The sequence below is a fragment of the Hemicordylus capensis genome, chromosome 5 (genome assembly GCF_027244095.1).
Source record: "Hemicordylus capensis ecotype Gifberg chromosome 5, rHemCap1.1.pri, whole genome shotgun sequence".
Classification (NCBI taxonomy): Eukaryota; Metazoa; Chordata; class Lepidosauria; order Squamata; family Cordylidae; genus Hemicordylus; species Hemicordylus capensis.
The window spans coordinates 37,737,041-37,763,394 of NC_069661.1; the positions used below are offsets into that span (position 1 = coordinate 37,737,041).

Sequence of the window (26,354 nt, forward strand, 5' to 3'; positions counted from 1 at the left end):
TTCACCGATTCTTCAGGCCTTTGGCGTCTTTCCCAACATTGTTTGTGTTCGAGAGAGAGTGGTGCTGGTGCACACTTGATGTTGCTCACTCATGCATTCCTCCATACATACTGTTTGTAAGAAATTAAGTTTCTTATTTGTCAAGATCACATGGCTCATAGGGTTACAGAAATGAACTATTACAAATTAGTATATTGTTTCTTATCTCTAGATCATTATAAGCTTGCGATTCAGCCAAGTATTTCACTGTTACAAATTAATATATTGTTTCTTATTTCTGGATCTTTATAAACTTGCAAGTTAGCCAAATACTTTATGCATCACTACTATCACAAAGCTAGCATAATTCTACACTGTGAAGCTGCCCACAGAGTGTGAGACTGAGTCCTGGTATGTCACCACCATGGAACAAACAGGTGACACAAGACACAAGCCATGTATATGTCAGTACACATCAGTTATATTTCCATGTTTGGCTGTTCATATATGCTTATCTGTTCTACAGGTGGCCAGTGCCATGATCCGTAAGAGCACTAGTCACCTATTTCAGTGGTGAGAATCTGAGCACTCTTCCCACTCCAACATTAGTAAGAAGAGGAAAGGTACCTGGATTCAGCCTTCTGCCCAAACAGGTGATTAGCATTTGCCTGTGGCCTACAATCTTATTCAGGAACAGGAAATGCATGTGCAGCCTTGAATGTGTATTTCTAAAGTTTTTCAAGTAGTCCTTGTAGTTGAATTGAAATATTTCATGGGGTGGGATCAATAAAGACATTTTATGTGCTTTGTTATACTGAAACAAAGTCAAAGCTTTATGCAGGAAGAAAATATTTATCAAAATATTCCATAAATCAATAAGACATATGTATGCTCTCTCACAGCTTCATAGGGATAAACACCTGAAAAGCATTAATTACAACTTTGAAATTGCTGGACTTGCCTAATATAGCAATGGCATCTATTCAGTGTTACGAATGAATTTTATGAAACAACTAGCTGACCTGCCACAGAGCATCTGCGCCCCTAGTTCTCCCTGTCTCTTCTCCCGCATTTTCATTTCTTTTTCCCCACCCTTCAGCTCCATTTCTTTCTCCCTCCCGCCCACCTGTTCTCCCTCGGAAGCTAGGCTGCTTCTCCTTGCCAGCCAGTTGCTTCCCCTGCATGGCTGGCCGGTCCGACGGTTGCCACTTTCCCTGCATGGCTGGCCTCTTCTTTTCCGTGGCCGGCTGGCTGGCCTGGCGCATCGCTTCTCCTCCCGTCCCCATCGCTAATTGGCAGCTCACTCATGAATTCTCGTAAGAGCTGCTACGCATGGGATTAGCAACGGGTACGTTTAAGAGAAATAAGTATATAGCTGTAGATGCTGGACATCTAGACTAGCATTGCACACGTGCAGCAGTGCAAGTTCCAAACAACTGCTGCCCTGTCAAATGTATGGCGAAGGAGCTATTTTTGCCATTCTTCCCTTTCCTCTAAAGCAGGGATCCTCAACGTTGGGCCCCCAGATGTTCTTGGACTTCAACTCCCATAATCCCCAGCCAAAGGCCACTGGGGCCTGGGGATTATGGGAGTTGAAGTCCAAGAACATCTGGGGGCCCAACGTTGAGGACCCGTGCTCTAAAGTGTACCGTGCAGCACCAAAATATGTTCCCGAGGCTTGCCTGACTCTCAGGGTCACATGCTTTGGTGACACACAGGGCTTCAGAAGGAAGGGAAGACTGCCAAAAAGCACCCCTCCCCTCACTGTTTCAACACTGGAGCAGTAGTTTGGAACTCACACACCTGCACGTGTGTCTGGATGTCAGCTGATGACATTTTAGAAATGAAAAAAATTCCTTGTAACAATAATGTATGGGGAAACATTTTCACAGATACCACATGTCTGGTATCCAGTCACAGGGGAAAGTCCCTATATCTGGGTATGGTTTGCCTTCTGGTCCACCAAGCTGGAGAGTACAGGCAGCAGCCCAGTACAAAGAGGTCAGCAAGAGCGAAACCCTGACTGTGCCATCCCACTCACATCCAGGAGTGCTGCCACCTCTGTGCCATTTGTGGCTCTCATGCTACTGGTTGGCCACCAGCTGTGTTCTCTCTAATTTTTTTCTTCTGTGTGCACAATTAGATTTGTTCTGGGTGGCAGTATCAAGGCAGTGTGTGCGCACATGCATTCAGGGCGGGGCCTTCCCGATTCAACCTGAGTGGGATTTAAAATTAATTGAGCGGACATTTAAAAATGTGTGAGTGCGCACACATGCGCACACTTTATAGAGAACACTGGCCACCAGGACACTGAGGCTGCTTATTACCTGGTGTTTGACACTGGCCTGGTTCTGATACAGCCCCAAACCATGTTATTTGAGGTGGCTTGGAATGAAACAAATGGCTTGGAATGAAACAAATATGGGTAGCTTTCTGCATCTGTATTGTGAGACTTTTGAATATTCTCTGAACATAGTTATTTTAATATCCATTCATTTTTTTCCAGCTATGTAGTATTCTTTGCACTTTTAAACACAAAAAGCTCCTGTTAAAAACAATCATGGCGTATGCATCAATTTTATTTGAACTTATAGTGCAAGTACAAAAAATGCAGTCATTGGTCCATGTGATGCGCAAGGAAATTTTCTGTGCAAGTAGGGGTATACGGTTTTAAGTAATGGTGCAATTTTTCTTTTGAACAACTGTGCTCTTCTGGAACACTGTCAGGGCTGGCTTCCAATGTGCAACAGCACTGGCCAATCAGGAGTGACAGCATTGCCTTGTGCATCATGTGGGCTATTGTTTACATGCAAATTTCACAGGTTATAATTGATGCGTCTACGGTATAATCCACCCAGAGTTATGCAATTCTAAATCCATATATTTCAACACGCTTTTGCCCATTTACTTGGGAGTCAGCCCTTCTGAGCAAACATGCTTACATGGGGCACATCCTCTCCCACTGAAATCAATGTGACTTAAAAATGCTTAACTTTGACTTTTCCAGACTTCTAGCCAATCTTCATTTTTGTATGTGTAGAATTATTTAAACTCAAAAAATCACACGTTGTTTCAAGAAATTAGAAGATCTCCAGTATGGCGGATAATCCAATCAAAATAATTGACCACCTTTGTATAAATTCCAGGACGTCCTTTTTCACCACAACCTTTATCCCAGCTCACAATACCCCAAAGGTACGCTACATTATGGGAGTCAAAACAAACCAAGGGTCCTCCTGAGTCACCTCTACAGGAATCTACAGAGCCATCATCTGTACCTAAAAGAGGAAATGCAAAGAAGGTTGTGAGATGATTGCTACTGCTTTTCCTCTAAAGCTTTGGTCCCCAGATGTGTTGAAGTACAACTCCCAACTCAGCCACAAAGGCCACTATGGCTTGGAATGATGGGAATTGTAGCCCAACACCACCTGGGGACCTGAATTTGAGAATTCCTGCATGAGAGTAAAGGTGCATCCTGTTTCATTTTCAGTCATACTTTTGCTACACTCTTGATACTGGCTACAGTCAAGACAATCCAAAACAAAGGTTGTGGAAAGTTATGTACGCGCATTGTGCATGTGCAGACTTAGGCCGGCCCTACTGTGAAGCCGGGTGAAGTGGGCTGCTTAAGGTGGCAGACTGTGGGCTAGTTCTCAGGGACAGCACAGCATTTCACAACCAGGACCAGACCACCCCCATGGATGACCCGCCAGGAAAGTCAGGCAATGACACTACATTGCTTTCCCTCTTCCTTTTCCAGTAGAAAAGGAAGAAATTTGAAAGTATGACTTCAATTAGAAAAAAGAGAAAGAAGATGCCATTGGGTGCTCCACCAGGCAGCAAAGTGTTATGGGCCAGCACTGCAGACTATATTACTCAGTGAAGTCATGTTTTTCAGGACATCAGCTCACATACTGAATAGTGTTCGATGAGCAGAATGTATTGCTCAAACAAGGGGGGAGATTTTTGTCGATTCCCCCTTTCCTGTGCTGCTCTGATGCCCCCTCAAATATATCCCAGAGGCTTGGGGGACGTTCAGGAATATATCATCAGGTGGCTTGGGGGCAGCAAAGGGGCTGGCAAAAATCTCCCCTCCCCTTCATGTGAGGAAAATGTTTTTCTGCACATGCAGCTCCAGTCAGCATGTGAGCCATTGCGTCTAATGGCTGCTGGCTTTGTATTGTTATCATGTGAATGGTGATGTCATTTTTGTGAGCTGTCTCAAGCAGCTTGACAGACATATTTTAAACAAATAAATATAATGTTATATCTAAAAAATGAGACGTCAGTTCAAAGAACTGCCACTGTGTCTTCTGAAACAGCTACTTTCTATGTCATTCATGATTCATGTTGCAATCCCATGAGCACAGAGGGCCTCACTTCCAAAGAAACACACATAGGATTGCCTCTCTAGATTTAACTACTGTCCAGTTCTTTCACTGAACATTTTGTGACACTGAGCCACCAGTATGCTTCCTAACATATAAAGCAATATTTGCTTTTTTTGCAAAATCAATCACTACTCTGGAATGTTTACATTTTAAACCTTTTTATCACCATGCCTAAGACTTACACTTGGCCTTTTTTTTTTTTTGGCCTCAAGACACCAAAACATGTCAGGTGATCTCTGCCTAAACAATACTGGCTTGTTAGACCTCTCTGCTGTTTTCAGTTGCTCCAGAGGGCAGGATTAGAGCCAGTGGGTTGACATTACAATGAAGTCAGTTTAGGCTAGACATGAGGAAGAATTCCCTAACTGTGAGAGCTGTTCGACAGTGGAACAGTCTGCTTTGTATTCCACGGGGCTCTTCTTCACTCGAGGCTTTCAAACAGGACAGCCATCTGTCATGCTGTAACAGTGTCCTGGACTGAGCAGGGGCATTATACAGAGTCCCTTGTAACTCTATGATTCTGGATTGGGGCAGGATAGCTGTTTATACTCACCTGCACATTCCATTCCTTCAAAATAACGTTCCCTGTGGATCTCAGAACAGTTCCCCAGTAAGTAAACATACCCCCACTTAAGGGAAAATTGTTTCATAAATCCTAAAAAAGAAATAAATGGCGGGGGGGGGGACATTAAAAAAACAATCCAGTACAGAAAACTCTTGTAGCTGTGACACTTCAGATTCCTCATTTGTCACCATGACACACTAGAAGATGGTCTCTAGAAGCTCATCCCAGTTCACCAGAAGCTGGGCTAACCCAGTTTTCTCCCTGTCTGATAAGCCTCTCAGCCTGTCTGGTTAGAAAGAACTTGCATATAAAAATGCAAAGCCACTTAAAATGCAATTGTGTGAAGTTGTCTGTATGAACAAGCTCACTGCACATCTTCAGTAGTATTCACTCGATCACTGCATACTGTAGGTCAAAGGGGCTGGGATGCCATGGTCAGCATTACTAGTCTGGTAAGTGACAGCTTTGCAAATCTCTTCGTATCCTAGTATTGACCCAGAGCATATTAAAAATACTTCCCAGTTCAGCAGAGAAAATGTGGTGGGGAAGCAGTGGCAGGCGCAGCAAGGGGTTATAAAAGAAAGGTGTCTGATGAGCACTGGCTGTAATGCCCCACCAGAATCTAGCAGTAGGCTATAGGTACCTTGTGTTTTTTTGACTTGTCAGTAAGCTCACAAGTGGAGGGAACTGCTAGCTTGATATTCTATCAAGCTAGCACTTTAGCTCGCCCACCCTGGTAATGGCTAGACCGTGAGGCACTCCATCGGACCACCCTGGTAATGGGTAGACAGTGAGGATATTCTCACGACTGCGCGGAAGCAGGCGAAGGGAGGCCAGCCTGGTTCCGCACGATCATGTGCTGTCATGTGTGGCTCCTGGCAGCAAACCTTTAAAAAAATACTCCTCCCCTTGAATGAGGTTCACGGAGTGAGCGCGCTGCTAATCCTGTTCAGTTGATTGTGTGCCGCAGCGGCGACACACGAGTAGACCCCTGACCGGGAGGCTAAATCAAGCTTCCCGGCCTCGGGGGTCTCCCCAAGATGCCACACAGACTTGCGTGGGGGCATCCTGGGACTTCCGAGGGCCGGGTGGCCCCCGATCCCTGGTGCCCCTACCGGCTCCGTGACAGAGCCAGTAGTCGTGTGGGCGGCCAATCCGGCCACCCAGGGACGGCTCCCTGCTAAGCCCACTCTCCCCACAGAGCCTGGGAAGGCTCCCCACACTGCTCGTGTGCAATATCCTCCTCAACGTATTGCAGGTCAGCCCAGCCAAATGAGCTGATCTGGGACGTTATAGGAGTTCTCCACACAGCGGGCTTTACTGTGAGTTTCCTGTGAGACTTTACTGTGAACTCGACGTTGTCCCAAAAAACTGATGCAAAAAGTGGATTTTTTAAACCCTGGATATGAGTCGGGCCACACTCTAACACACAGTGAAAAATGTGAATGGTGTGTGCAGTGCTCCCCGATAGGTCACAGGGACATTGGGGTAAATCTGCCTGATATGTGAACTCACACCCTCCATTCTGGAGGAGATGTGAGCTAAAGGGCTTTAAAAGCCCTGTGTGAAAAATGCCATAGAGGCCTTGATCTATTGCCACCTCACACTTGCCTCAGTTGCTCCAATGCCTCCTGGCTGCAGCAATATGGCTGGGCACTATGTAGTTGTCTATGGACGGTGGGCTATGAAGCAATGAGAGCCAGCGTGGTGTAGTGGTTAGAGTGCTGGACTAGGACCGGGGAGACCAGAGTTCCAATCCCCATTCAGCCATGATACTAGCTGGGTGACTCTGGGCCAGGCACTTCTCTCTCAGCCTAACCTACTTCACAGGGTTGTTGTGAGGAGAAGCCTAAGTATGTAGTACACCGCTCTGGGCTCCTTGGAGGAAGAGTGGGATATAAATGTAATGTAATAAAATAAAATAAAATAAAATAAAATAAAATAATAATAATAATAATAATAATAAATTCACTGCCATAATCTTGGTGCTGAGTGACCGAGCGGCTTTGTGAAGTGTAGGTGAACATTGTTCAACTTGCAAAATGCAGGTAAAACAAGGTTGCTCTGGAGCCTGCTGAAAAGCTTGCCCACTTCTCCTAAGACAGAGACAACTATGCATCATGTGGAAGTGGTGGTTTCATCATTTGGAAGTGGTCTGCCTTCTGCAGGCTGCGGCAGAGACCAAAAGGGAATACAAATGATGCAGCTTTTTATGAGCTGACAACTGGAAAAAAAGCAGTGGCATGTGCTGGTGTATATACATGCCCTATTTGAGGGGAGAAAAGCAGCCCAGGACAGCCCTGGTAGTGGAAGGTACAGTAGCTAGCAAAGTCTGCCGCAATTTGGACAGATTCACGGTGGACAGGCCTATCAATGGCTACTAGTCTGGTGGCTGTGGGCCATCTCCAGCCCCAGAGGCATGATGCCGCTCAATACCAGCTGCAGGGGAGCAACAGCAGGAAAGAGGGCATGCTCTCACCTCTTGCCTGTGGACTTCTCAGAGGCATCTGGTGGGCCACTGTGTGAAACAGGATTCTGGACTAGATGGGCCTTGTGCCTGATCCAGCAGGGCTGTTCTTATGTAAGCTACTGAGTCAAGAAGAAGGAGAGAAGACAGAATGGTGCAGAAATGCAGCTATAACATGAAAACCAACAAAGTCTAATTACCTTCGTCTAGTCCCCAGCCAGACACTTTGCACTGGTGACCAGGTCTGAACATATATTGTGACCAGGAGATGCACACTGGCACAAAGTTTGGTAGGTCACATGATGTACATCTTAAGTCCCTTTGTTTCATCTCCAGCAAAGCAATGTCATTTTCGTTTGTTTCGGGATTATAGTTTTCATGGACTATCCCCTTTTTTATAAAAAATATTTCTATTCCAGTATTCATATTTAGTGAATTAATCATCCCAGACCATATCCTATAAAGATGCACATGGCTTGCTCTGAAAAAGAAAAGTGTTTTAGAAGCCAGATGCAAAAATGTAAATTGTGGCTTGTGATAACTTGCCAGTTAGTTGATTAATTTGCTTATCTAATTGAATGTCTATTTAGTAACCCTCTGCTTTCCAGGATTTTTAGAAATGAATTGGATGAAAGGGGCTTATATTTCATTGCAACTGAGACAGTGAAAATATTTGAAGTCAGATCACACCTTGATCAAACAGAAGTTCACGGAACATCACACATCTTTGACTGCTTCCTTGAGAGATGATTCAGCAGAGTACATTGAACAATACAGGAACCTTGAAGTACAATAATTGTACCTGCAGGTAGATTACAATGTTTGTGTGCTTCAAAACAAGGGACTCCTCCATATGCATCTCTGAGATGTTATTGTCCCATGAGTACTTTATTTGGAGCTTTCAATCAGCTCTCATAAGTCACAATCAGAAAATCAAATGCAGATAGTGGATCCCAAATATTCACATGATGAGAATTACTTCATTTGTCCTACACTACCACAAACAGATCTTGACACACATTCACAGGCCACGTAACAGACTTTCCTATTCCCCAATAAGCCCTGGAAATCATACTTCTGTGATCAGATGAATTTCTAGATGTGAGTAGGTTGAGGAAGAATAGAGAGGGGAGAAGAATTTCTAATAGAGAATTGTGAGCACCATAGCACACAGGGTTCGTTGTGGGGAAGCCAATTAAAGCAAAAGAGAATGGATATAAGTTTGCAGTGTGGATGAGAACACAGAGTTCTAAAGCCCCCAAAGCCCCCTTGCTGCAAGGCAAGACCACCAACAGGGTTAGCCTAGAGAAAACCAAAGTGATGCTACTTACCTAACACAATGTGCAGCAGTCAGAATCCAACAGCCTCCAATGTAAACCCCACCACAGGTAAGTCTCTTCTGCTCGTTTATAATTGCCACTTGCCAAGGAAACTCATCCTGCAAAGGAGGCGGGGGTGGGTGGGTCATGGATTATGTCATACCTTTTGCTGCACATAGATGCCACTTCTTTTTATTAGTCTACCACAGCTAGTAATATGACTTGCCCCTTTTGGAGTGCATGTTGAGTCCTTCTCCCCAACTCCTCCTCCTCCCCAACTCCTCTTCCTAGGTTATCTATTATCTACAGTGAAACTAACGAGGTTGGGAGAAGTTCTGTGAATTTCCTCTGTTTCCTTCTTTCCTACCTTCCTGTACCTTATGTACACTAGCACAGCTTCACGCAGTCATATTTTAGGTATAAAAAAAACAAGCAAGGAAGCCAAGCCGGCAAGCAAAAACAATTGCAGTGGCATTGGTGAAAATGACAATGCTTCTCTCTACATCGTCAGTTTCACCAGAGTTCAGAGAGTGAAGAGTAGGGATGTGCAGAATGTTTTGAGCTCAAACGTTCCAACTCAACCCGGCTGTTTCACATGTTTCAAGCTTAAAACAGAACACCCTTCTAATGAAGGGCTTGTTTTGAGCTTGGAACGGAATGATTCTGTTCTGAGTCAGAATGTTCCAAGCATTAAAAACATAGGAATAAAGGAAACTTTCATAAACTGGACCATTGGTCCATCTAGCTATCTAGTCAGACCACTGGTCCATCTAGCTCAGTACTTTCTGTTACACAGACTGGCAAAACAGTCAGCAAAGGAAAAACAGGGCTCCAAAATGGCACTTGGAACACTCAAAATTTTCTGAGCTTGTTCTGTCAGAACAAATGGCGGCTGTTCCAATGGAACATTCTGGGAATTTGCATTCCGTTCGAGCTTGGAATAGCATACAAATCCCATTCCGTGCACATCCCTAGTGAGGAAGCTGAAGGAAATAACTGGGAACCCTAGAGGAGGGATGATGAAAGAAATGTCAGTGCAGTAGGCAGGTAATGAAGAAAGGGGGTGGAGTTACATTGTCAGACTGCCATAAACAATGCCATGATGAGACTGAATCAGAGTCTAACCAAAGGGCAGTATTAGTCAAAGGTGGTGCAAGCCTAAGGCCCCAGTGTGCTCGAGGCAAGGTTCTAAATGTTCACCTGGTGTGTACCCTCCTTCCCTTCCTCCTCCCTTTTATACAAGCAGGGGAACAGAAGGGCCTCTTGTTACATTGCTGTTAAAAAACCCACCTAAATAATGAGAGGAGAGCTTGTCTTGTGGTAGCAAGCATGACGTCCCCTTAGCTAAGCAGGGTCCACCCTGGTTGCATATGAATGGGAGACTAGAAGTGTGAGCACTGTAAGATATTCCCCTCAGCGGATGGAGCCACTCTGGGAAGAGCATCTAGGTTCCAAGTTCCCTCTCCGGCATCTCCAAGATAGGGCTGAGAGAGATTCCTGCCTGCAACCTTGGAGAAGCTGCTGCCAGTCTGTGTAGACAATACTGAGCTAGATAGACCAATGGTCTGACTCAGTATATGGCAGCTTCCTATGGTCCTATGTTCCTAACCTGCTGCCTGAAGCAATCACATCATCTCGCCTCACAGAAGGGCCTCTCCTGGTCTCAAGTAAGCAAGTGAAAAAGTGTCTTGTTTTCCCTCACTAGGGTGCTTTCCAGATTAGACCAAGTAATGGGGTCAGGACATACCTCTGAAGTGTGCTTCCACACTTCCTGTGTTGTGACATCGCAGTCCCTAGCCTGACAGCAGGGTGCCGTTCATATTCCCAATGCCTTGTTTAGAATTTGATCGCTGCGATATAGTGCTATGACATCGTATATCCGGAGAAAAAAATTGCTGTTTTTTTGAGTTGTTTGTTTTTGCAAGATTGCTCCCCCTGCTGTTTATGTTTTGCATGCAATTTGTTTGAACGGAAGCATTTTGCTGCTGTAGAGCGGCTAATGTGGAAAGCGCCTTTATGAAGAACATGAAATGGTACTATGTATGCAAGGATAGGGTAAATGTTTGCAGGATGAACCGGTACAGGGAGATGAATTGCTTGACCCTTCCCTGGCCACTGACTCTCCCTTGAAACTTCTGTTTGTGGATTCTGGCTGGGGGTGGGATTCATGAAAAATAGCCTGGAGGAGCTGCTGCACCCCCATCTGATGATTCTCCCATGCTCACCTGTGCTAAGAGGCAAAGAACATAATCGAATAAAGAAATTATGATAAATAAATAGATAAATACAGATCCGGGAACTTCATGTTTGCTTTAGAAAATGTAGTTATGTCCAAAATTTCATGTATGGAAATGCCCTATGAAAGCTGGACAGCAATGATGTAGGCTTATTTCCTTTCCATCCACGGCAGGTCATAGGCTGGGTAAGAAAAAGCAATGGGCTTTCCCTTTTTTCTTTCCAACTGCTGAAGCAGGAGAGATAAAGCCCAGAGAACCCCATTTAACACAGGCTCTGCATTTCTGGAGTCTGAGCGTGGGGATAATGGATAGCTGCCCATCCTCCTTCCTGACTTATTGATGGGGGTGGCAAGGTGGGTTGAAAAGTGGGAAAGAGGAAAAACATTCCTCTGGAACATAAAAATCAATTGTTTAAAAATATCAACTCCACATTTATACTTTTTATTGTATTCAACACTGAATTATTCACAATGAAGTATTAAGCTGCTGAATCCATGGTGTCAGCTCTTACATGATTACTAAAACCAGCCCTCTCATCATCTTAGTGGTTTCTCCAGTTATTGCTAACTTTACCTTTTCTGCCAAATGTCCACCTATGATTCGCTTCTGACGAGCAACCGCTCGATTTGCAATGCCACAGTGTTGTTGGGGTAGAAATGTTTTCAACTTTTTTCTTTCTATAATAAAACAGAAAAGCAATGTAATATTTATAATATACTCAAAAAATTATGATTTGATCACCCTAACCAATTAGTTCAACAATCAGCCAGACTTTAACAAAGAAGATGTAGAAACTCAGCAATATTAAAATATGTTTGGAAATGTATGCGTAGTTCTTGTGAATTGTCCCCTTTACTAACCAGGGTTCAGCTTAGTTGCATTTGAATGGGAGACTACATGTGAGCATGTAGTGGAAGAGCACCTGCATGCTTACACACAGAAGGTTCCAAGTTCCCTCCTTGGCATCTACAAGATAGGGCTGAGAGAGACTCCTACCTGCAACCCTGGAGAATCCGCTGCCAGTCTATGTAGAATAATGAGCTAGATGGACCAATGGTCTGACTCGGTATATGGCAGTTTTCTGTGCTCCTAAATCTATGCCTGTAAGATCCAGAGCCTTTTAAGTGATCTATTCATCTTGCATTCACCACCTTTTGTCCAACATTTACAGACTTTACGCATTTTGGAGCAGCAACACTGGGAGTAGATCACATTGTACTGAATGGTACTGCTTTTGGACACCACAAAAGTACTGTTTATGAAAGCTTATTACATGGTGCCTTGATGTTGCTGCTGGTCTTTGTGTAAGTTTATGTTGTTATAGCTGATCTTTCTCATTGCAGAAGGCAGAGAAAAGAGGAAGATACAGCATTTGTGCCTCTGGCTATTAAAGCTGGAGGAGAGGAGGCAAAGCATTACTGTACCACAGAAGTGTTGTTCATTCGATGCCTCCTAACCAGCCTTTTGCAGTGTTGCAATCCTTCTAATCAGCCAGATAATGCAGGCAGTACCAGGCTCCTAGGTCACCTTAAATGGTGCAGCGGGGAAATGCTTGACTAACAAGCAGTAGGTTGCTGGTTTGAATCCCCGCTGGTACTACAGCAGCGATATAGGAAGACGATATAGGACTACAGCAGCGATATAGGAAGAGCGATATAGGAAGCGATATAGGAAGACTTTTCATACTGCATGGAAGGAGGCAATGGTAAACCCCTCAGTCTACCGAAGACAACCACAGGGCTCTGTGGTTGCGAGGAGTCGACACCAACTCGACAGCAAACTTTACTTTATCAGGCTCCTGCCATTTCTCACTCCTGGAGCCATTATGCTGACTGAGGAAGCCAACACAGGAATAAGATGTGCAGTTCTGTGGCTGTAAAGAGCATTAAATATATCGAGCAACACTAATATGACTCCAGTGACTGTTGCAGGTGTCTATCTTATGTTTCTTTTCAGATTCTGAGCCCTTTGGGGACAGAGATCCATCTTATTTATTTATTATTTCTCTGTGTAAAACGCCCTGAGCCATTTTTGGAAGGGCAGTATTGAAACCAAATAGATAGATAGATAGATAGATAGATAGATAGATAGATAGATAGATTACTAGCTAACCCTGCACAGACCATCTGTGTGTTCTTTAGGGCCGCAGTTCCCCCTTCCCCACTGTCTTCTGCTCTAGTCTCTCCTCCGCCGCCCTTTGCCTCTTCCTGGCGGCCAAGCTGCCACCACACCACGACCGGGCCGGACCCGTGTGGCTCCACCGCCCACCCAGCCAGGCCCAGCCGCCTCTCCTCACCATCACCACTGCCACCTCCTCTTCACCACCACTTCCTCACTGTGGCTGGCCTGGGTTGGGCCCGCACATCTCCGTCACCCGCCCAGCTGCCTCTCCTCACCACCACCACCTCCTCCTCACTGCAGTCGGCCCGGATCAGGCCCGCACAGCTCTGCTGCACGCCCAGCCAGGCCCAGCCATCTCTCCTCCTCTTCCTCACCACCACCACCACCACTGCCTCCTCCTTGCTGCCGCCTCCCCATCATCCGCTTCTGCCCCCCCCAATTTTCTTCCCTCCTCCTGGTGACCAGGCCTGGGCCTGCCTCCGCCACCGGATTTCTGCCCACCAAACATCTCCACGCATCCCCACATCCCCACGCATTTCCAGCTCTGTATTTCCACCTGCCACACACTGGCTTAGTGAAATAATTATATAGATTACTCCCCCCACCCCCATTTCCTAAGGTGATAAAAAGTCAAGGTGAAGCAGCACTGAACTGCCTTTCCTATAGATGAGAGAGAGCAAACACGGGAGTCTTAAGTGTTTTTGTGCTGCTTATTTACAAATATATATATCTTGTAAAAAATAAAATAGAGGATGCAATGGCCTGGTGAAAACTGCTGGAAGATCACAACGAATTTTTTTACACTAACAGCTTGCCCATTGGAACAGCTTCCAAAGATGATGCAGATCAGTGATTGCATGTGCAAAGTAAGTCTTAGGCTGCAACCTTATGCACGGCTAACTGGCGGCAAGTCCCATTGAACAAAGCAGAAGTTACTTCTGAGTCAATGTACATAGGACGGGGTGGTTAGTCTTCCTGAGACCCATCTAAGCAAGTTGCATAACTCTGACATACTTTTCCTGTTTGTTTACCTTCATCCATGGACTCTTCAGGTGCTTCTGTTCTTTCTGCAATAAACCAAGCAATTACCACAAACTGAAATTCTTGTAAAAGAAATGTTAGGTTCAGATGTTTGTTTAAAAAATTTAAGCCATGGGGTTGTGAACTTCAAACTCACCCCTGTAGCTGGGCCTTTAACAGTTATGATCTGTAGTAATTGGAAGCTATTTTTTAGCAATATGTATCATTAGGCTTTGAAAAGTTTTGCTCTTGAATTCCTGCATATCATAGCTACTGTGAAAGGCACAAGAACAAACAGGCCAGCTGGCAATTCTACTCAGTGGACACCAACAGAAATATTTTTCTTGATGTTGCTTTCAATTCCGAATGTGGTGCATTAGCAAGGTGGCTGACATCCTAACAAAGCACTGGTGCTTCTGAAAAGTTCAAGTAACTCAGCTTCACTGGTGGCTCAACAGTAGGGCCAGATTTCAGTGATCACCCTTTCTGTGCCACCCCTTCTGTACCACCCAGAAATATGTCCCTGAGGGTCCTGAAGCCATTGGGGAACATATTTTCAGGTACACAGAGGATTCCTGGTAAAGGGGTGATTGCTGAAATCCCTCCCAAACACACACTAGCCTCAATGCAGTATTAGTCTGGAATTATTCAAAAGCAGGGGTTCAACACCAGTCCTTCTCCCATTGCATATGTGGATTGCAGTTAAGAATTCTCTCAGTGAAATTTCCCAGTAACAGTGAAAAGATTAAGGTGGTTCCATAACAGTGAAAAGATTAAGATGGTTCCATACAGTACATATTCATCTCTACTCTCCAGGAAGGCAACAAGAGCAGATGAGGAAATATAGACCAGGTATGGTGCTTCTGGGTTTAGTTTTGTCTTGTTGCCCTGTAGAGAGCAGGCACTACTGAAAATTAATCATTAAAAAAATTTAATCATAATCACTGAAAATTAATCATAAAAACAAAAACATAATTACCTTTAAAAATGGAGTACTAAATAGAATAAAATAACAGCAAAATGTAAAATATTACCTCTTTCATTTTCCTTTATCTGATCACCTATTTCAAAAAAGACATTTGAACAAAAATAACATCAGTATGGTGTACCCCCCCAAATTATCAATACACATGTGGCTTGTTTTACACACACACACACACACACACACACACACACACACACACACACACACACACACTTATTTACTTTTATTCCAGAGAAGGTTTTCTAGCTCTTATTCATGGTTTTGATTATCCATGGAAGAGTCTTAGAGTCCCCGTTTCTTTGTCTGTGGCACAAAAGTAGGCTAATATTTGCCTATCTGCAGTTGTTCAGTGGCTGGGAATTACTTCTAGCTGCCATTTTACAACATGGAGACATTTTGCAGCTCTTTCTGGTTTGTTTTGTTTTCTTTTTAACTGTTTTGGGTGAATATTAGCAAAAGATTCAGCTGATATGAGGGTTTGGGGGGCATTTTTGGAGGCCTGGAGAGTGGAGACCAAGGTACCATTCATTTCTACTCTTATTTCTCCCCCTTCCTACTTTATTTGGCATATGTTTTGTGTTTAGGAACCTAACCCTTAGATTCCTATAGGGGTAAGGTTCCTTTATTTGTGGTTTCTGTATTCAGAGTTATAGACAAGAATGAAACCCCCATGAATGAGGGCCACATGTACTTTCTGAGAAGATAAAAATAATCAATAAATTGACATTAGGTCAGCCTTGAGTGGGAAATGCACCTTTCAAAGTGGTTATTCTCTTTATATTTAGCAGGGGGAGAGCAACTGACCCTATTTGACTCCCGCACAGAATCCCTCCAGTGGCTGTTGCTGGTGTCTACCTTTATATTTCTTTTTAGACTGTGAGCCCATTTTGGACAAGGAACAATCTTATGATTATTCTTTTTCTATGTAAACTGCTTTGATAACTTTTTGATGAAAAGCGGGATATAAATAATAGTAACAGTAGTTCAAGATACACTGACAAGTAAATAAAATGCTATTTCTTTATTATCATCTTTGAAGCAAGTTGTTTTTGTGCTGCTGCTGAGAAACATTAGGGGTGTGTTTGTAAAGCAACTCTGGCTACTATTGTGAGAACTGTGTGTTTGGTTTTAAATTATTATTCAGAAGAAATATAGGGCACAGACCTCCCCATTGAAATGAATGCTGTTGGCTTTCTTGAGCTGTTGGATTTTGGATGAGGCAGGCTAGATTCTAAGACAACTGTAACTGCAGCACAAGCGGCAAATCAAGTCAACTTCAACTTTACAACTATGTTTCCCTCCCTCAGGCTGTAGCATGGTGCTGTCAGGTATGCTGTCCTGTTACGCAAAGTGGTAAAGTGTGCCGTCAAATTGGTGTTGACTCCTGGTGACCACAGAGCCCTGTGTCTTTCGCAGAATACAGGAGGGGTTTACCATTGCCATCTCCTGTGCAGTATGAGATGATGCCTTCCAGCATCTTCCTATAGCGCTGCAGCCCCGATATAGGTGTTTCCCATAGTCTGGGAAACATACCAGCGGGGATTAGAACTGGCAACCTCTAGCTTGCTAGTCAAGTCATTTCCCTGCTGCACCATTAGGTGACTTCACGCAAAGTGGTACATTCTTTGATTTTTGGTACTGCTTGGTCTCTGATACGGAACAATGGCACATTCAGGCAACTGGCTGAAGCAAGGGAGGAGAGCTGGTGGTCTTGTGGTAGCAAGCATGTATTGTCCCCCTTACTAAGCAGGGTCTGCCCTGGTTTGCATTGTGAGATTATTCTGGGAAGAGCACCACCAGCATGCTTGCATGTAGATGGTTCCAAGTTCCCTCCCTGGCATCTCCAAGATAGGGTTGAGAGAGACTCCTGTCTGCAACTTTGGAGAAGCCGCTGCCAGTCTGTGTAGACAATACTGAGCTAGATGGACCCTAGATTCTAACCCAGTATAAGACAGCTTTCTATTTTCCTCTAATGTATTTTGAGTCAGACCTATTTACCAGTTGGTAGGACTCCAGCAGAACCAAATTGCGTAAAGAGCTCCATTGGACTTAACTGTTATCACATTTATAACTATCTTGAGTTTACACAGGCTATGCTGGAGCTTGTCCAAACTCATCTGCAAGGAGACAAAATGACTGAATCTATTCTAGATCACTAAAACGTCTACCTACACAACTGGCGACTTTCATCTTCTCCAGTTAGGCAGTCCTTTTCATTGTTACAAAGATATTTGTTTGGAATACACACATCCGAGTGGCAGTGGAAGCTTCCGCGTCTACATGCTATTTGAAAGACACAATTCAGAGACTCATGAATACCACAATGATAAAAGGTCATAACAAGATCATATCAAGCCTAAGATCATACCAAGCACACCATGCAGGCAGATTCACAAATAAAAACTTTAGGCAGTATAAGTGGGAACATAGAGAGCTTATGCATACTTGTTGGAAGTGCCAACTTTTATCCATGTGTGTGCAGGTCTGTAGCTAAGGTAGGGTCAGTGGGTGCACCGGATTACATGCAGCACTGCATTATCCCACCTAGGGTTTTTTTTTAAAAAAAAAATTGTGACAGCTTCCATTTTTTTAAAATTGTGACAGCTTCCATTTACAGAATGACAGTTTGCTTAAGAACATGAAGAATTGTGGGGGAAATGGCTGTTGCTCCCTCCAAAAGTGCAGAGGATGACTCCAAAAGCCTGCCCAATTGACTGTGTGGATTTTTCATGATCACAATCACCCTTTGCTACTTAAGTCAATGTTCTTCCTTGTAAGGCCTGGAAGCCAGTGCTCCCTGACTCAGGGAGTTTATTGGGCCTGTGTGAAGTTTTGGCCAAAGCAGAATACTCTGCACAGTCCCCCTGGCACCATGCAGACATGACCACCCCTTCCATGCAATACTGTACTTTGCCCAGCGCTGGAGGGAGCAGTTCCTTTAAGGGAAATAGAACCCTTGCACATCTTGGAAGGTGTGCACAGAGTTCTGGGAAATGTAGCCCTTCCCAGTGCTTTCCTCCTAGAGATCTTAAGAGAAGGTTTTGTCTCTTTTAATGGGCCCTCCCAGCACTAAGAAAAGTGCAGTACTGTGCAGAGGTCAGCACAATAGGGAATGACTCTCACCCTGAAGGCTATTTGCCAAGTGGTCCCCAGCGTGAAATATAGTGATGATCACTGACTTAAGTGATCTTGGGTGAAAACAGTCTGTGTAGAAACATGACCCTTGAAGAGTTAAATATTAGAACTTTCTCTTATGGGTTAGGGTTAGGTCCCACCCCTTGGGCTTTCCTTTACTCTGCTTTTCAGCTTCAGTTGTGTTCTCCACCCAGCCAGAATCATTACGGCAGTGAGTAGACAGAGCAGGGTCGGGTGCTTAAAAACTATAATAAAGAGGTAGTTTAAAGTGATCTGGAAAAGTATCTACCCTAAGTTACCCACTGCATGTTTAAAGCACCCACTCTACTCACAATTACAGTGGCAAAAGGAACGTTGTCATTTTTCTGGAGCACTTAATGATGACAAAGGATGAAAACAGAACCCTAGAAGCGCAGCAATATTGCTGTGTACACAGCAGTTAGCTAGCTAGCCATCTAAGCTGTACTAAGGTCAGGGCTTCAAACACCCCAGAGTTGCACCACTTGCCCTATTTTTTCCAGTTTCCCCTGAATGTGTGCCCAGCACTATGAAGCCTTTTCAGCATGGGTGTACAAGGGCTGGAGCCATGCCACCGCCATGCGCCACACACTTGGGCTGCGCCAGGGGTGGGTGCGTGGGGCTTTGATGAGTGGCAGCTGTGGCTGCTGGGCCAGGAAGAACCTTAATCTACTTTTCAAGGTGCCCTCTCACCCCCCCCCGCCGCCCTTTAGAAGACTTTTCAAGGATCCCTCACCCCTTGCTTGTGAAGGGCAATCATCACCAGATTCTCCTTTACGAGCATTGCCCCTTGAACTGCCCCTTTGACCGAACTGGTTCACAGACCAGCGGTTCAGTTCTAACTTGGTCCAAATTAGAACCGAATCTCAAAATTCGGTTCGTGCACAACCCTAGAAAGAATAAAGTATTTTAACATCAAAACTCCTGAATTCCAGTTTTATTTTTCTGTACGAGAGGAAAGGAGAAAGATAGTTTTCTTGTGGGAGGAAAACAAATGGAGAAAAATGAATGGGAGAGAAAGTATAGCAAGCCAGATCACTCAAAGAGAGAGAGAGAGAGAGAGAGTTTTAAAATGGCATGGGCAACTCAACCAGACAATGATATTTGCAGTATTGCCTGGAAGGAAAGGAATGGAGAAGCAAGTCCAAATGCCCAGAGAACCACTTCAGATAAACCTAGGAAATACCAATAGCTCTTCAGCTACCTAATGCCTAGGTAGGTTTAGGGTAAGTGCTAAAACAATCTAAACATTTCCATAAGTGACAAAATTAATTACTACATGGCTGTTTGGTGCAAATATGCCTTACATCTCCTAAAGTCTTCTAAACTAACCTTACAAACATTCATTTGAGAACTGTGTAGCCTTAAAACATCTTTAAGGATAATTCATTTTGCCCAGTGATAAAATGCAAAAAGAAGAATTATTAGCAATACAGTTGTATACCTTTGCAACACAATTCATCACTTGAATCTCCACAATCATTTATTCCATCACAAACGCTACGTGATGGGACACATTTTTGATTGACACAGCGGAATTCTCTGGAAGAACATCCTGTCAGGTTCAATGAGAAAAAAATTGTTTGTTAAATATGTTTCTTCAGGAAGAGAAATGCCGAAGTTAGGACTTTATAAAATGGATGTACAATCTCAACAGTAGGTTGGATTGAGAGAGCCCCTCGCACAATCAGAAGGCACTTCACTTTCCACCAGCTCCTTCCGTCCAGCTACAGTCCCCTGTGCCACAAGCCACGACATTCTGGAGCAGGCATCCCCAAACTGCGGCCCTCCAGATGTTGCTGAACTACAACTTCCAGCATACCCAGCCACAAAAAAATGTGTCTAGGGATGCTGGGAGTTGTAGTTCAGCAACATCTGGAGGGCCGCAGTTTGGGGATGCCTGTTCTGGAGGGTCCCCCAACCTTCAGGAGAGACCTCTGAGGAGGTGGGTGTAAGGCGCTGCAGCAGGAAGGAGTTGAGAAAGCTCCATTGAACTCAAGCCATTAACCCGAAGGTGGCTTTGGCTTCATGCACAATTGTGTCTATTCATTTAACAGATTTGGAGAGATATATAGATATATAGACACATACACATAGCTTTTGTTATATTTTTCTTTAAGTGAAATTTCCCAACCCCTTACAATTTAGAATGATTATTTTAATTGAGGAGACTATGTATATATCCTTAGTTTTTATAGAATGTAAGCAGAGGGAAAGAAACACATTTATAGTCATACCAAATAAGCAGGAAACAAACAAAAAACCCTACATGAAATGGATTTAATAGATTGGATACCTCATCTTTTAAGCATGATGCTTTACAATGCAGCTCACAATAAATTCCAAAGAACAACAAAAGCACAATTAAATAAAAATATATTAATTTAAAACAACCACATCAAATTAAAACAATGAATTTAAAGCAAGATTACTAGAACCACAGCAGTTGAAGGAATCAGAAGAAAAAAAGTTCATCTAAACTTGCATGCAAGTGGGCAATGTGTTTACAGCCTTCTTAAACATAATCAGGGATGTAGCCTGGTGAATCTCCCCAGGGAGAACATTTCACAATCTGTAACGCCACCGCCACCAAAAAAGCCACGTCTCTGGTTACTGACAGACAAACTTGAGCTAGGCACTTTCCAGATCAACCCTTACCACACTGTCACTATGGATCTGCAAAGTGGACTTCCGTACTTCCTGTGTTCTGATGCTGCAGTCCCTGCACTGAGAGCAAGGTGCCTTTCACAATTCCAATGCTTTACTTCAGATTACTTACCTGCCAAGCCAAAGCATTTTACTGCTGTTCTAGGGTGTAATTTGGGAAGTGACCTAATGGCAGGCCAGACTGAGCAAGGCTTGAAAGGCTGACCTTAATGCCTAGGCAGGTTTATATGGGCACAGGTGGTCAAGGTACCCTGCTGGTCCTTAACCGTAATAAAGATGATTGATTGGTCAAGGTACCCTTGTCCCAGGCCATGTAGGTTTTTAAAGGTTAAAAACCAGTACTTTGAATTTGGCTTGGAAGTAAGCTGGTAACCAGCAAAGCTGCTGCAGAATAGGGGTTATATTTGCATATTGCTGTGCCCCCAAGAGCATTCTTGTGGCCACATCTGGAATATGCGGAAGCTTCTAAACTTTCTATCTCTGCTAATTTATCTCCCAGATTTAAGGTTGGATGTACAGTGACTAACCACACACACACACAGTTTCCTCATAAAATATATTTTACCAACCTTTGTGCGTTGTATGACATACCACCTTAGCAACTTCCGCATCAATGTTACTGAATTTAGTCAGAGTACATTCAGCTAGACTGGTCTCTATTCCTCTGCAAGTTGCCTTTAGACATACTGATGAGTCTGAGTCATCTGCTGGGTAATTAATCTCCGCACGATCAGCCCCCCTGGAAAATAGGGTGGGAAGAAAGCACAAGATACTGCATGTTATCACACTAGGCCAAGACAAGCAGGACCCAGCGTGGTGTAGTGGTTAGAGTGCTGGACTAGGACCGGGGAGACCCGAGTTCCAATCCCCTTTCAGCCATGAAACTAGCTGGGTGACTCTGGGCCAGTCACGTATCTCTCAGCCTAACCTACTTCACAGGGTTGTTGTGAAAGAGAAACTCAAGAGGAAGAGCGGGATATAAATGTAATAATAATAATAATAATATTTATATCTGACTTTGACTTTCAGTGGCTCACATGTTCTTCTGTATCAGAAGTGGGGAACAAGAGCTGCGTCCATGCAAGAGGCTGCTTCGGAGCTCAGTGAGATTGTTGCGGAGCAGCCAAAAGTGTGCAGAGGGTGGAGCAAATCTTGCTTTTCTAGCCTCCCTCCAAAAGTACTTCTTGACTTCAGAAATAGGTTGCTGAGGGTTGCTCAGCTCTAGGGTTGCCAACATTCCACTGTCTGACCAAGCAACAGAGAGCCTGAATGCTGTATGTATTTTTTTATCACTTTCAACTTAAACTATGGTATATCTTAGATTGCTTCTCTTCTGCTTATAGCTATAACCATGATTAGCTAAACTGGGTGTGATGTAATTTTGATTTCCATAAAGAGAAACCTTAGCCAGTAAAAATAGGTTCCACACATGAGCACTACTATCTGCTGGCCATCGCTTGCATGTTTTTCATGATCCTGATACCTGCATAGTGCTAAGGTAGCCAGTCATTGATGACTGTTAATGTTTTTTGTTTGTGGGGAATAATTTTGTGTGTGTGTGTTTTGTTAATGTCCCCAAGATGGGACTGTTGGCAACTCTAAACCGGCAGCCCACCAGAACCACAGAGTACTATAGTAGGGAGGGAGAAGGGAGTTGGAGCTCATTGATTATTTAATCGTTAGTGAAAATAACTGCTTTGCTCTGAGCTATAGGTTCTCCCCATTAGCTGAAAACAAGGGACAAATGGCATCCTGTAAGGGACAGGAAATTTTGGGCTGAAATAAGGGATGTCCCCAATAATAAGGAACTGTTGGTAACCCTACTTGGAGCTGTTTGAACTCCTGGCCCCTTTGCCCCATTCCATCATTAAATAAATCTTTGAAAAACCTGGATCTTTGTTCAATAGTGATACACTATCACTACTGTAGTGATACACTATTGATATATCAATCAATCAATCAATCAATCAATCAAATTTTTCAATATAAGAGGTTCCACCTCAGAATCTTACTCTGGAAAACCAAGATGTCTGCAGGCCACATTTGCTTCATTCATTCCCCATCCATCCCCACATATAAATGTGTTCTGGAGATGGTTCACTCTGACTTGAATAAATCCCTCTGATGTTACATCTTCAGTCTCCAGGAAAATTTCAAAACTCTCTAGGAAACAAAACAAAGCTACCATTTATGTCCATTCAGTTTATGAAAGATAGCCAGGTAATTACAAGTCCATAGCCAGACATTTTTGTGGTGTGGGGAATAATTGCACCACAGTCAGAACTTAAATACAGGTAGTTAAACACATTAATGTTTAAAGATATTTAATTGTATTACAGCTTAGTGAGGAATTGGATAGAATTCTGCACGCACACTTTCCCTTATTTATCCACAAATAAAAGGGCTAGAGCCTTACCATTTTAAAAGTGAAAGCTGAAGGTTCAGAGAGGGGGTTGGAAATAAGGAAGGGATGTGCGCACTGACAATGTGTGTGTTGATGCCGCACGGAGGCTGTGGGGAACAGCACCGCAGCCATGTGCAGTCTTTTGGAGAGTGGGTGCTGCCGCCACCGGAAAAGCGGCAGGGCAGCGGACAGGCAGGTAAGAAACTACTTATCTCTTTTTAAGGGAACCACTTCCCACCCTGCCGATCCACAGTGCCTGAGCCTGTTTGGCACTTCCCAGAGGAAGTCCCTGTTTGGCACTTCCCAGAGGAGGCACTTCCCAGAGTTTGGCACTTCCCAGAGGAGGCGTTTGGTGCCTGAGCCTGTTTGGCACTTCCCAGAGGAGGCGCTGAACCTCTGTTAGGTACATCCCTAACATAGAGCTGTGTTTGGAGGGACTGCCTTCTACCTTGTCCAAACTTTGTGGTCATCATCAAAGGCCCTCTACTAACTCTCCGTCCCCACCACCTGAAGCTGGCAGGTGGTGACCGTTGATGGAGCCTTCTCGATTGTGGCAGCACCTCGTGTATCCATTCACTGTATCCATTGGAACGGCCTCGCCTACGCTATTTTAAAAATTGAATGTAATTATATTTATTGTATTGCTTTAATATGTATGTGATCCTTGGATTCGAATCTTGAGCTGAAAGGTGGCTTATACATTTCATAAACATTAAACTACAAAACAGATCTCTGAGGGGGGCAGGCACCTACAGGCCCCTGCTCCTGTGGCTAGGATCCTGATCCCCTATTTTTGTACTTTATGTGATAATCCTGCTGAGGAAAGCACTCAGGTTATAGGACCTGGGGAAAATAATAGGAATTTCCCTTCTAACATGAGTAAAGTTACTCCTGTTAACCAGGGGCATAGACTCCTCAATTTCCGTGTGTGTGTGTGTCTGTGTGTGTGTCTTGTGGTAGCAAGCATGAATTATCCCTTTTGCTAAGCAGGGTCCATCCTGGTTTGCATTTGAATGGGAGGCTACATGTGAGCACTGTAAGATATTCCCCTTAGGGGATGGGGTTGTTCTGGGAAGAGCACCTGCATGCATAGAGCACCACTAGCTTTTCTTCTTGTTATACTACTTCTAACAAGATAATCATAGAGTGAAAGAGTTCAGAGAGGCAGCCGTGCCTCCTAAGAACTTGCTGAGTTGCTACAAAGGCAACACAGGACTGACTGTGTTGTTCAACTGACTGATGAACTTGAGCATGAGAACTTGCTGATGCTACCTGGCAGCTGGGATTTCCTGGGGATTTCCTCCCCAGGAAATCTGGAGGGGGGCTTGAGTTGCCCCCCACGAAGTTTACACCCCTACTGTTAACTGAGAAAAAAGGCACCTTTTAAAGTGGTGATTCTCTTATGCTTAGCAGGGGGAAAGCAACTGTCCCTAGCCATGCCCAGCACAAGCTCCCTCCAGTGGTTATTGCTGGTGTCTACCTTATGTTTCTTTTCAGACTATGAGACCTTCTGGGACAGGAAACCATCTTATTTTTCTATATAAACTGCTTTGCGAACTTTGGTTGAAAATTGGCACATAAATTAGTAGAAGTAGTTGCAGTAATGTTAACTTAATTCTGACTTCAAGGCATTGTTTAACTAAAATGTGGAAGCAACTCGTTTTATATGAAAGCAAACAAAGTACTAAAATACATGGGGTAAAAGAATGCAAATACATAGTTCAGAACACACAGAATCAATATGTTCAGCATGGAGTAGCGGTTAGAGTGTTGGACTAAGACCAGAGAGAGCCGGGTTCAAATCCCCGTTCAGCCATGAAGCTTACTGGGCAACTCTGGGCCAGTCACCTTTCTCTCAGCCTAGCCTACATCACAGGGTTGTTGTGAGGATAAACATAAGCTGGGCTCCCTAGAAGAAGATAGAGATGTGCATGAATCTGTTCGGAGGCCCTTTTACGGGTTCGAACACTGGCTGGTTCACAGGTTCGAAGGCGGGGGGTGTCTGCCTTTAAGGGTGGGGGAGGGTGCACTTACCTCTGCTTTCCCCCCACCAGCGCTCGTTTTTCTCAAAGTCCATCGGGGCGGCAGCATACCTCCCTGCTGCCCAGTTGCCCCCATTACTGGATGTAACCGGAAGTACTCAACATGCCTGTGCATGTCGGCCAGTACTTGGCCCTTCTCACTACTCATGAAACAAAATAAGGAGATATAAAATGTTAATACCTTCAGAATTACAATGCCCTTTGTTCATAAACCTGCTGTCTCTACGTCGGCATTCAAAGCTCTTTAGCTGACAGTAATTTTGGAAAGTCTTCCGCTGAACAGAACAAACAGAGGTGCCATTCCTTGGGCACTGGTAGGGTAGCTTACAGACACAGGTGCCTTCCACACACCTCTGCCATGGCTGACAAAAAACTTTCTCACAAGAATTCTGAGTATAGCTGTTATTTACACATTCTTCGATCAGGTAATGCTCTTGCCAAAGTGGTCGAGTTTGCCGAATTGATTTCCCCCTAGTCGAAGATGGTAGACTCTGCAAGAAAAAACCAAACACTACTAAGGATGCAATCCTCTGCACACAATCCTCTCTTACTGGAGAATAAGACCCACTAAACATAGGGACTTCCTTCTGAGTAAAGATGCATAGGGTTGTGCTGAAAGTGACAGATAGCAGCAATCAGATGGTTTTTAACACTTCATATCTATAAATAATTTTAAAAAACCAATAAAAGTATTGAAATATTCAAATAAAATGTTTGTGTTAATAATTTCATCTGAATTGATATTAATTTATATTAATTATTTTTAATTGGTTTTATCTCTTTGTAAACTACCTTGAGATCTGGCAGTATATAAATGTACGAAATATATAAAACAAAACAACATAAAATAAGATAAAACCCTACCTCTTGTCCAAAAATACAAAACGATAGGCATAAAATGAACACGACAACTGATAATGATTTCATGGTGAAGGATAATGATTTCATGGTGAAGAGTATATTTATCTGTATATTTAGAAGATTTCCCCCCTGAAAATTCTTCC

The 26,354-nt window shown here is 43.8% G+C and overlaps 1 protein-coding gene across 1 annotated transcript; it reads right to left on the minus strand.

The window, feature by feature from the left end:
* Positions 1 to 2,540: 2,540 nt before the first annotated feature.
* Positions 2,541 to 26,352, minus strand: LOC128327836 (complement factor I-like). The gene is made up of 13 exons (XM_053257113.1): positions 26,215 to 26,352; positions 25,532 to 25,841; positions 22,917 to 23,067; positions 21,474 to 21,643; positions 19,682 to 19,792; positions 17,257 to 17,367; positions 15,134 to 15,160; positions 14,111 to 14,146; positions 11,532 to 11,635; positions 8,734 to 8,840; positions 7,603 to 7,883; positions 4,924 to 5,025; positions 2,541 to 3,257 (listed from the first exon to the last, which is right to left on the minus strand). The coding sequence occupies exons 1-13, from the start codon at positions 26,296 to 26,298 to the stop codon at positions 3,052 to 3,054; spliced, it is 1,800 nt and encodes a 599-aa protein (XP_053113088.1). The 5' UTR covers positions 26,299 to 26,352; the 3' UTR covers positions 2,541 to 3,051.
* Positions 26,353 to 26,354: the final 2 nt, after the last annotated feature.

Excerpts from the sequence above, each read along its gene's own strand:
- LOC128327836 (XM_053257113.1), bottom strand. The coding sequence starts at position 26,298 with ATGAAATCATTATCCTTCACCATGAAATCATTATCAGTTGTCGTGTTC. Across the intron at positions 19,793-21,473 it reads ATGTCATACAACGCACAAAG|GATGTTCTTCCAGAGAATTC; the intron begins GTTGGTAAAATA and ends TGAACCTGACAG. Across the intron at positions 8,841-11,531 it reads GTGGACATTTGGCAGAAAAG|GATGAGTTTCCTTGGCAAGT; the intron begins GTAAAGTTAGCA and ends CCTCCTTTGCAG.